The 12056-nt window shown below is 49.0% G+C and overlaps 1 protein-coding gene across 1 annotated transcript; it reads left to right on the top strand.

Moving 5' to 3' along the window:
- Positions 1 to 21: 21 nt before the first annotated feature.
- LOC115152094 (genetic suppressor element 1) lies at positions 22 to 9989 on the top strand. The gene is made up of 12 exons (XM_029696613.1): positions 22 to 600; positions 833 to 1027; positions 4165 to 4326; positions 4992 to 5269; positions 5488 to 5764; positions 5975 to 6600; positions 6746 to 6858; positions 6951 to 7233; positions 7479 to 7592; positions 7676 to 8278; positions 8516 to 8619; positions 8880 to 9989. The coding sequence occupies exons 1-12, from the start codon at positions 332 to 334 to the stop codon at positions 9201 to 9203; spliced, it is 3348 nt and encodes a 1115-aa protein (XP_029552473.1). The 5' UTR covers positions 22 to 331; the 3' UTR covers positions 9204 to 9989.
- Positions 9990 to 12056: the final 2067 nt, after the last annotated feature.

Genomic DNA, 12056 nt, shown 5'->3' on the forward strand with positions numbered 1-12056 from the left:
TTTTTGTACAGTTTCGTGTTACTCGCCAGGCTGGTTTTCCCCCAGGTACCGTGTTGTACCCGAGTGTGTTTAATTGTGTCCATCTGTTGTTACTTCTGCCAATTAAAGTGTGCGCCTGATCACAACTCTCCACTCTCCTGCACCTGACTTCTTACCAGTAGCACACAACCTGACAGTGCCAGAGTAATGATGAGAGCATTACTGGCATGGGAGTCAGTGATGTGTGCTGAAAACAGAGTGGTTGGTTGGATTTGCTAGGATGTGACAGTGTTAACATGCTATGGATAGATCAACATTAAGGGACAAATCCTGACTTGAAAAATGTCTATAAATGGAAGCTCCACATGTTGTGAGTAGGAACTTTTTGCCTAACAAAGATTGTCTTTCTGTCTCTCTCCCCTGCTGTCTCTCCCTCTCCTTCTGTCAGGCTGAGTTGGGTGTTCGGGGGGTGAGTAGGGAGCTTGTGGGATCTGAGCCCAGCCTTCCCCAGGAGAAAGGGGCTCATCCTGTCCTTTCTCCTCACATCCTGGCTCACCCATCCTACCCCTTCAGCCTCACCCCCAGCTCTGTCATGCAGGACCGGCGACTACAGGGCCTCAGGTGAGCCACTCTATCACCTGGATGCCTACACACACACACACACACACACACACACACACACACACACACACACACACACACACACACACACACACACACACATAAACCTATCTACGGTGCATCATATAAGTCTCTATACTTGCTTAAACCTTAAAACGCATACACCTCCTTTAACTGCATGACAGCAGACTCCAATTTGCAATCTGATCCCCAACTCCTCCCCCTCCTGTAGTCTACCTGGTCAGGTACAACCTGCAGTTCACTCAGGGGCTGTCCAAGAGGAGTACCTAAGAGGACTCCGCCCCTTCGCCACCTCTGATGACCTCCGCCTGCGCTCGCTGCCCCTGGGGCTCGACCCCACCACTGCTGCCCACGTTACTGCTGCTGCTGCCTACTACCACCCTGCCTACCTCCACCACCTACACAGGTCAGTTTATAGACCACCCTACCTACCCCCACCACCTACACAGGTCAGTCTATAGACCACCCTGCCCACCCCCACCACCTACACAGGTCGGTCTATAGACCACCCTGCCCACCTCCACAGGTCGGCCTATAGACCACCCTACCCACCTCCACAGGTCGGTCTATAGGCCACCCTGCCCACCCCCACCACCTACACAGGTCAGTCTATAGACCACCCTGCCCACCCCCACCACCTACACAGGTCAGTTTATAGACCACCCTGCCTACCTCCACCACCTACACAGGTCAGTTTATAGACCACCCTACCTACCCCCACCACCTACACAGGTCGGTCTATAGACAACCCTGCCTACCTCCACGACATATACTGGTCAGTCAATAGACCACCATACCTATCCACCACTTACACTGGTCAGTCTATAGACAACCCTGCCTACCTCCACAGGTCAGTCAATAGACCACCATACCTACCTCCACCAACTAAACAGGTCAGCCTATAGACCAGCATACCTACATCCACCACCTACACAGGTCAGTCTATAGACCACCCTGCCTACATCCACCACCTACACTGGTCAGTCTATAGACTACCCTTTTTTTATATATATTTTTTTATTTTACCTTTCTTTAACTAGGCAAGTCAGTTAAGAACAAATTCTTATTTTCAATGACGGCCTAGGAACAGTGGGTTAACTGCCTTGCTCAGGGGCAGAACGACAGATTTGTACCTTGTCAGCTGGGGATTCAAACTTGCAACCTTTCAGTTACTAGCCCAACGCTCTAACCACTAGGCTACCCTGCCGACATCAACTACACAGGTCAGTCTATAGACTACCCTGTCTACACCAACTACACAGGTCAGTCTATAGACTACCCTGTCTATCTCCACCACCTACACCACTCAGTCTATAGACTACCCTGCCTGCATCCACCACCTATACAGGTCAGTCTAGAGACAACCCTGCCTATACCACCTACACAGGTCAGTCTATAGACCACCCTGCCTTCCTCTATAACCTTCATAGGTCAGTCTATAGAACCCTGCCTTCCTCAACCACATACACAGGTCAGTCTAAAGACCACCCTGTCTACCACCACCAGCTACACAGTTCAGTCTATACCATCCTGGCTAACTCCACCACTGAACAGGACAGTCTATAGACTAGCATACCTACATCCACCACATACAGAGGTCAATTTATAGACCACCCTGCCTACCTCAACCACCAACACATATCAGTCTATAGACCACACTGCCAACCTCTACCACATACACAGGTCAGTCTATACCATCCTGTCTACCTCCAGCATCTACACAGGTTAGTCTGTAGACCACCCTGCCTTCCTCCACCACCTACACTACTCAGTCTATAGATCACCCTGCCTACCTCCACCACTTACACAGGTTAGTCTAGAGACAACCCTGCCTATACCACCTACACAGGTCAGTCTATAGACCACCCTGCCTACCTCCACCACCTACACAGGTCAGTCTATAGATCATGCTGTGTACCTCCACCAACTACACAGGTCAGTCTATAGACTGCCCTACATACACCAAATACACAGTTCAGTCTGTAGACCACCCTGCCTACATCATCTACACATGTCAGTCTATGCCATCCTGGCTAACTCCACCACCTGAACAGGACAGTCTATAGACTAGAATACCTACATCCACCACATACAGAGGTCAGTCTATAGACCACGCTGCGTACCTCCACCACCTACACAGGTCAGTCTATAGACTAGCATACCTACATCCACCACCTACACAGGTCAGTTTATAGACCACCCTGCCTAGACTGCCCTGCATACACCAAATACACAGTTCAGTCTGTAGACCACCCTGCCTACATCATCTACACATGTCAGTCTATAGACCACCCTGCCTACCTCAACCACCAACACATATCAGTCTATAGACCACACTGCCAACCTCTACCACATACACAGGTCGGTCTATACCATCCTGGCTACCTCCAACACCTACACAGGTCTATAGACTACCCTGCCTGCCTCCACCACCTACACAGGTCAGTCTATAGACCACGCTGCGTACCTCCACCACCTACACAGGTCAGTCTATAGACCGCTCTGCATACACCAACTACACAGTTCAGTCTGTAGACCACCCTGCCTACATCATCTACACATGTCAGTCTATAGACTATTCTGCCTACCTCAACCACCAACACAGGTCAGTCTATAGACCAGCCTGCCTACCTCCACCACCAACACAGGTCAGTCTATAGACCAGCCTGCCTACCTCCACCACCTACACGGGTTAGTCTATAGACTACCATACCTACCTACACCAACTACACAACTCAGTCTATAGACCATCCTGCCTACCTCCACCCCCTGAACAAGACAGTCTATAGACTAGCATACCTACATCCTACACCTACACAGGTCAGTTTATAGACCACCCTGCCTACCTCAACCACCAACTAAGGTCAGTCGATAGACCACCCTGCCAACCTCCACCACATACACAGCTCAGTCTATACCATCCTGGCTACCTCCAACACCTACACAGGTCAGTCTATAGACCAGCATACCAATTCCACCACCTACACAGGTCAGTCTATAGACTACCCTGCTTACCTCGATCACCTACACAGGTCCGTCTATAGACCACCATACCTACCTACACCACCTAAACAGGTCAGCCTATAGACCAGCATACCTACATCCACCACCTACACAGGTCAGTCTATAGACCACCCTGTTTCCCTCCACAACCTCCACAGGTCAGTCTATATACCACCCTGCCTACCTCCATTACCTACACAGTCAGTCTACAGACCACCCTGCCTACTTCAGTCTGGCTCTGCAGTTATCAGAGTCAGTTTTTTGCAGATATGGAGACAGAGACCCAGAGACAGGCAGGAAGATGAAAAGACAAACAGGGACACAGAGAGACAGAGAGGGAGACAAGGGTTTGCAGCAGCCTGTGTGTTTGTGTTTCCAGGATGAGATGTATAAATGCGACTGAACCCCAAAGTGTGCCTTACTGCAAAAAAGAATAAGTTGAAAACATTGCTCCCTCTCTCTTTGACTCTTTCCCTCCTTTCCTTCCCCTTGTTTTCGTTTTCTCCCTCCTTCTTTTCCACTTGTCCCTGTGTGTTCCAGGATGGAGGAGTCTTTGTGTCTTTCTGCACTACGGTCTCAGTTCTACTCTGTACCAGCAGGGGGGGCCTTCCCTCACCTCCACCCCTCTGCCCTCCACATGCACATGCCTGGGGCACGCTACCCTGGGGAGTTCAGCCACACACACAGTGCACTGGCTGAGAGGTACAGTAACACACACACGTATAACACACACACACACACCTGCACCATCCCACACATCACACTGGCTGAAAGGTGTTACACTCATACATGCACACAAACACACACATCTCTCTGCAGGAAAGGCACAGGTTGCTGACTGTTATATTTTTAGAACACACCCCACCATGCTACCATACACACATCACGAACACACACCAATACACACATCAGTGTGTGTGTGTTCATCCTGTGGTTACCTATTAATTGTTCATCTGCTCTTGCTCACTCATGCTGTGTATGTCTAATATGGTGGGTGTGTGTGTGTGTGTGTGTGTGTGTGTGTGTGTGTGTGTGTGTGTGTGTGTGTGTGTGTGTGTGTGTGTGTGTGTGTGTGTGTGTGTGTGTGTGTAAGTGTAAGTGTAAGTGCATGCTTGGGCATGTGTGTGCATAGGTGTGTGTGTTAAACAGTGTGTGGTTAATCTGCCCCATGGTGGGTGTTGCATCTCTCACCCTCTCTCCCCTGTGTCCTTGATGTGTGTGTGTGTGTGTGTGTGTGTGTGTGTGTGTGTGTGTGTGTGTGTGTGTGTGTGTGTGTGTGTGTGTGTGTGTGTGTGTGTGTGTGTGTGTGTGTGTGTGTGTGTGTGTGTGTGTGTGTGTGTGTGTGTATTTTCTGACCTCCCCCACAGAATACAGATGGAGGAAGAGCTTCGCCAACGAGAGAGGGAGCGAGAGCGTGAACGAGAGAAACAGAGGGAGCGTGAGCTTGAACGGGAGAGAGAGAGGGAGCGGGAGAGAGAGAGGGAGACAGAGATGGAAAGACAGAAGGATAGGCAGAGGGAGAGAGAGAGGGAGAGACAGATGGTGAGAGCGGTGAAGAGCCAATACCTTGCTGAGCTGAAGGCTCTCACGGCTCTGCCGGAGGACAGGGTCAGACCTGGGGAGAGGCTGACACCTAACAGACTGGGTACGGTGTACACACACAGACACATACACACACAGTGTAGACGCAATACACACAGATTGATTGGTTGATTTCCCGTTAACTACGGACCAGAGATTTCCCTTTTAAGTAGAACCTGATTGCCATCAATATCCTGCATTATAACATCCATAATGTATTTCAAAGTGTGTTCTTAAAATAAAATGAAGCATTCATTGTAATACCTCATCTATTTTCCCCAGATAAGCCCACCCTCCCTGCCCTCCCAGTACCTAAACCTCTACAGCCAGGCCTCCAGTCAGCCCCTCACCTCATGCCCAGCCTGGTGCCCTCTCAGATGGGGAACACACACACTGCCTCAGCCTCTTCCGGGGGGCACCATGGAACACTGATCTCTGCCATAATGCTCCAACAGGCCAATGGGGAGGAGCGCAGGTTGGCACGTCAACGCCGACAGGGGCAGGAGAGGGAGGTGTGGCCACCTGGGGAAGGGGTGGAGCCTAGGAGAGACAGCTACAGGTCAGTGTTTAATCCGACAAGGAACAAGCAGTTGAGAAAGGTGGGGTTGACCTGTGTGTGTGCGTTTGTTTGATAACACTACAGTATCCCCCGAGTCAGTACTCTCTCTACTCTGCTGACATCTACTTTTAGATTGGCTGCATCATCAAGGTCAACTTGGATAAAACCCAGTGTGTGTTTGTGACTGCATTGTGTTTGTTGTCTTCACAGATCCAACGCCAGCCAACGTGGCACAGGCAACAGAGAATCTCAACCTCACCTAGGAGCCCCACCTCCACTCATCTCACCCAAACCTCACCTCCTCCCCCCTGCCCCTTCCACCACCCTCTGGAACCCTGCCTCCCTCACTGAGACCCCCCCAGACCCCTGTTTCAGGTTCGACTCCCCTGTTAATCCATCTCGCTCCCCTCCTGACCTGACCAGAGCCGAGCGGTCCCCCAGCTGGGAGAGGGGAGAGGATGGGTGCAGGAAGAGGGGGAAGGGCCCAGAGAGGTTCTCGTCTGTCAGGGGACCCATTCTGCAGGAGCCTGGCCTCTGGGGCTGGGCTGAGCTTGAAAGATCCACTCACAGTCTCCACCACCACCACCATAACCACCACCATAACCACCTCCACCAGAGTGGTTCGCTGTCCATCTCCTCTCCCAGCCCCAGCTCCAACCTGGGGGTCCAGCACCACGCCAGCTCCCCATCTCCCTCCATGGACCTCCAGAGGTCTGAACGGCCAGGCCAGGAACCTCAGAACCCAGTGGTATACGATGAGATCCTCCAGCAGCACCGCAGGCTTGTCAGCAAGCTGGACCTGGAGGAGAGCAGGAGGAGAGAGGCCAGGGAAGGAGGTAAGACGAGAGGGGACGGGATGTAAGAGAGAGGGAGGTGAGGAGAGGGGGTTTTCAGAGTGTATGAGACGAGATCTGGTGTGGTCTTTAACATAAATATTGTCGGTGCTCTCTCTCTCCATCTCTCCATCTCTCTCTCCCCCAGGGTATGACTATGATCTAGATGAGTGGTATGATGACAGTGATGAGGAGGAAGTGAGGGCCCACCTCAGAAGGGTAGCAAAGCAGCCCCCGTTAAAACTGGACACATCCTCAGAGGTAACTGCCGTGCACGCACACTAAAGAATCGCCACGTCCTCTTACTATAACGTTGTGTGATTGTTCGTTCTCTGTAATCTGTTTTTTTGTAGAAGGTGTGTTTCCTGCGTGTGTATGGCCTGACCACGCTGGCCCATCGTGACCAGCTGCTTCATCAGAAGAGGAGGAAGAGGAGGAGGATGTTGAGAGAGCGCAGCATCTCCCCTCCAGCAGTACGAGGCAAGAGGAAGACCTCTCCGCCTCCTGCGGCACCCACTCCCACCCTCAGCACCATCCTCACCCCAGAGGAGATGAACTGCTCCCCTCACCTGGAGGACAAGAAACACTTCCTCAACATGTTCAGCCTGTCCCATGTGACCAACCAGCAGAGGAGAGGTAACATACACTACACTAACCCCTATACACTACACCCTAGCTCTTATTCTCCAACCCCTAACCACTACACTCTAGTGTACTGTAATGCTATATCCCAGGGGTATTCAAATCTTGCTCTAAGAGGTCAAGAGTACCGCTGGTTTTCTTTTCTACCTGATAATTCATTGGTGTCCCAGGTCTAAATCAGTCTTCATTCTCACCCCCCGCCCCATCCCCCGTCCCCCACACACCCCCTCTTTCTCTAGATAAGGAGAAGATGGAGGGGTTGTTGAAGGCTATAAAGCTGAAGAGTGTGACGTTGGACACCATCAGATACAACCCATTACCCCTCTGTAGAAGCCCCCCTGTTTCCGCAACTGGTAAGACACACACACACACACACACACACACAAAGGGTAACACCCATGAGATCCTTATACTGCGTTTATGTTTATGTTATCAGGCGAATCAAACGGACTCCACTACTCAGACTCCCCAAGCCCCTCGCCCTCCTACCCCCACCACCCCAACAACCTCCACACAGACCCACTAAAACCATCCACCCCTCCACCCAGCCAACCGCCTCCCCTGGCCCCCGACCCCAACAGGAAAGGACTGGGTGGAGGTCACCCAGCTAAGAGGCTCCAGTGCCTCCAGAATGGAGCAGGCCACCCTGGCCATCATCCTCAACAGAAGGTGCCCCTGGCTGTGCAGAACGGTCAGAACAAACCCTGGGAAAGATTCATCCCGAAGGACTTCCACCAGTCTGTGTTGCAGTCTACCCACAAGACACTGAGTGGCTCCACCCGTGTTCCAGAGTCCAGTATAAAGTCTGAGCCCTCAGTGCCCTACAACATCCCCCCACTGAAGAGACCAGCCCTCCTCAACACATCCCTACACCCCACCAACGGGCATCACCCTTACCCCTCTCCACCCCACCATGTACCCCTTGGCGTACGGGATGAGCTGTCAGAGGAAGAGGATGAGGAGGAGGAGGAGGGAGAAGCCCCTAGGAAGTGGAGGGGCATAGAGTCAGTCTTTGAGGCGTATCAGGAGTATGTGGATGGTGAGTTTACCTTTGGGCTTTATTTGGGATGAGTCAAATAAAAATACACCTGTTTCATCTACAAATATGTTTGTTTTTTATGTTTTTGTCTCACTTGCTGTCTCCCCCCCCACACTCACTTTCTCACCCTCTATGCCGCTCTCTCTATCGGTCTTCCTCTCTCTCCCTCTATGACCCCATGTCTCCCTTTACCCTCCTGTCGCTCTCTCTATATCTCTCTTCCCCTCTCTCTCTCAGAGCGGGGTATAGAGAGACAGGTTCTCCACAGTCAGTGCCGGAGGCTGGAGACTCAGAACTACACTCTCAGTCTGACAGCTGAACAACTCTCACACAGCATGGCGGTAAGAACCTCAAGGCCCATATATGCACAAAGTGTCCTCAAAGTCCACATATACACAGTGTCGCAGAGTAGGAGTGTTGATATAGGATCTGTCCATACAATCTTATTTATTATGATCTAAAAGTGGAAAGCTTGATCAGCACTCTGACTGACAGTCTGTCTGTTTCTGTCTACACTGATGTGCTTTGTTCACACCCACTCTCACTTTTAGTGACACTCTCTTTATCTCTCTCTTGCTCCCATCCCTCTCTCTCTCTCTAGGAGCTGGTGAGTCAGAGACAGAGGGTGAGAGATGAGAGAGAGAGGCTGCAGGCTCAGCTGGAGCACTTCAGGAAGTGTCTGACCATTCCCAATGTGCACTGGGGCAAGGGGCAGGCCAAAGGTCGCCCCTCCCCGGTGACCCCCTGCCCTGCTCCAGACCGACAGACAGACAGACAGACAGACCGACGACCGATGACCGATGGAGAGACAGAGGACACTGAATTGGTTCCCAGTCAGAGGCAGAGGGGGAAGAGAGCTCTGGACTGGGAAGGAAGACAGGATGATAGAAAGGGAGGAGGGAGAAAAGGAGGACAGGCCCTGTAACCTCACATGCCACTCTCCTAGACTTTGTAGTGTGGTCAGACTCACCACTGGTGAAAGACTGGTAGTCTAAAAGCTAAAGGACATAGCTACATAAGGGTATGGCATAGTATTGGGACACACCTTAACCAATTGTAGACTTTGGGATGAATACAATGAGCAGTCATATGTGCTCCCTTTCTCCCTCTATGGTCTGGAAGGGTTTGGAACCAATAGCCAGCCAACCAACCACTGAACTGAAAGGACTTGGCATAGTATTGGGACACACTTTAACCAATCGTAGACTTTGGGATGAATACAATGAGCAGTCATATGTCCTCCCTTTCTCTCTCTATGGTCTGGAAGGGTTTGGAACCAATAGCCAGCCAACCAACCACTGAACTGAAAGGACTTGAATCAGCCAAGATGCACTTAAAGACCTAGAAGAGCTACTAGTGATCATACTAGTGACAGTACTGTTGAAACTACCTAGAACTAAAAACTGTGTTGTAGAGCTTTTACTATTCTGGAGCTTTTTCCACTTGGGTTCATGGACTAGCAAAAACACAGGTGTAGAATATTTAAGACAGTGTTTCTATAAGGAAATAACTGGAGGTTTTGAAAAATATTTTTTTAAATAAGGTTAAATAAATCTTTATAGGATTTAGAAGACTCAGTTATGTTTTTAATAATTATGCCATTGATAATGTAAATAGCCTACCAATTAAGCCAGAATGTTGTATGTGTTTATTATTTTAATTATTGTTATTTAAAAGCCTGCTTTAGAATAAACATTTGGGGTAAAAACAAGATGCTTGGGATAATTTTGTGCTGTTGTTGGCCAGTATGAAATATTTAAAGAGAGGTAAACATTTTAGAAGCGCTGTTAAAGGCTCTCCATAAAGTTGTGTTCTACGTCATCACGTAATTGCTCTCGAGCCCCTGCAGCTGTGCGCAAAGACATGCACGTGCTTGGGCTTACTCTACAACCTCATTGGACAATGCTATGTCGATCTGATCCCGCCTCCCACTCTAAACATTTTGGGGAGGTGAGAAAGAAGTACCCTAGGTGAGAAGAAGTACCCTAGTAGCCCTAGGTGAGACCAAAAAATGCTGACGCCTGCAAAACTAGAATAATCCCCGTAAGCAAAATGACATTGCAAATACGTATTTTGAAGACGTTGAAGTTAGGGTAAATGTAGGTTCTGAATGAAAGGTGAAAATGTATTTTTCGTATGTTTAAAATACATATTTTCCAGGATGTTGAAAAGGCGTCTTTTCTGGACGTTGAAAAATGTGTTTTCCGGACGTTGAAATCAGGTAAAGTTCTAAATGAAAGTAGAAAAGAAGTAATTTATAGACGTCTATGTTTGTCTCAAATCCAGGCTCGTCCAGAAATGTATGTCTGTGGATCTATGTCCGTGGACGTTGAAATCAAATCTGAACCAAACATAGACGTCTATGATTGGTTCAGATTTGGTCTGGACCGGACCAAAAACCAATGTCTGTGGATGTGGAAATCAAGGCCGGTCCAAACTGCACCAAAAAAAAGATGTCCAAAAGGCGTCGCCTCCTGTCATTGTTTACTGAGGTATTGCCTACAGTGTTGCCTGAAATTGAATTTTATGAATGTATCTATGTGGTAAACCTACCCTTTAAAACATATATTTTTTAAGACTTCCAAAAGACGTCGGCTCGTGCTTACTGAGGTGTAGCCTACCATGTCAGCCACAATGGAATTTTCTAAATGCCCATTCATGTGTTAGGCCCACCGTTTGTAAAACAGGCCGATGCATTGGTTTAGTTAGTTCTGATACCTGTGACTAATCAATTTGGCTATTTAAGTTCTGAATATCAGCTAGCGAACTTTATCAGGAGTTATCGTGAGCCTATTTGCAATGTGTTTACACAGCGGGAAAAGCAGAAGTATTTAATTTTTCTCAATGATCAGCTTGTCAAAAATGGACAGATACAAACTTAAAAATACTGATCATGACAAAGGGGTGAAACTCCTGGACAACAGTTGTGATTGTCCATTCCATTTTGTCCATTTTACTTTGTTTGACCTGGCCTGTTTTTAGGATATGTTGTTTGTTAAAATGACAGCACATTTTTTATTTGATTGGGCGCCATTTAGGTTAGGCAATTTGACCAGAGAAACCTGCATGATGTAAAAAGTGTCCATCTCATTACATTGTCATACATTTTATCTCCATTCTTTGGTCTACAGAAAAGGCTACATACCCTATCTACCATATCCTATATCTGCTACATGATTTATGTTAGATTATTATTTTGACGGAACGTTGGTGGAGCACCGCAGCAATGAGTCTCTCCAACAGCACCCTGGAGAGGCATGCTGGGAATGGACAAACTAAATATTTTGCGCCCCTTTGACAAAGTGGGCACGGTTTATCACAGGGCGGCATCAGCGATCACCTTAAAAATCCCATATGCCACTGGTTGGGAGAAATTGTCATTGTTTTTGGGCAGAATTATGTGAGGTTTTATGTACTGTTGCCACTCTCGTCAATCTTGCCTAATCCCGCCTAATGAGCGGGCAGATGGCTGTGCGCTGGAGGCGGGGGACAGAAAGGGTCATATTTCGATAATGATAGCTATTTTATCTTTAAGCTGAGTCCCAGCCACAATCACCTCATGTCTTTGAGCCATCTTCTGCCACAGGACAGAAATGGAAAAATTAAAGTCACCCAGCCAATTGTAAACAGATGGTCCCCATGCTGACAGGTTTTCCACAGAGACTAACTGCACATCTAGGTAATGACGGGTCAGCTCTCTACATCCTATTGACTTTAGAGGAACTCAGCCCTTTCCATTGCAGATACCCAGTCTAACCCCAAAGTCTGCCCCGCTCTA

The sequence above is a fragment of the Salmo trutta genome, chromosome 17 (assembly GCF_901001165.1).
Source record: "Salmo trutta chromosome 17, fSalTru1.1, whole genome shotgun sequence".
In the NCBI taxonomy this organism is placed as follows: Eukaryota; Metazoa; Chordata; class Actinopteri; order Salmoniformes; family Salmonidae; genus Salmo; species Salmo trutta.

What these genes read in the sequence shown, in the direction of transcription:
- LOC115152094 (XM_029696613.1), top strand. Translation starts at nt 332, where the DNA reads ATGGAAGCTCCACATGTTGTGAGTAGGAACTTTTTGCCTAACAAAGAT. An exon ending in CACAGTGCACTGGCTGAGAG is followed by an intron (nt 4,327 to 4,991) that starts GTACAGTAACAC and finishes CCTCCCCCACAG; the next exon opens with AATACAGATGGAGGAAGAGC. An exon ending in GAGAGAGGCCAGGGAAGGAG is followed by an intron (nt 6,601 to 6,745) that starts GTAAGACGAGAG and finishes TCTCTCCCCCAG; the next exon opens with GGTATGACTATGATCTAGAT.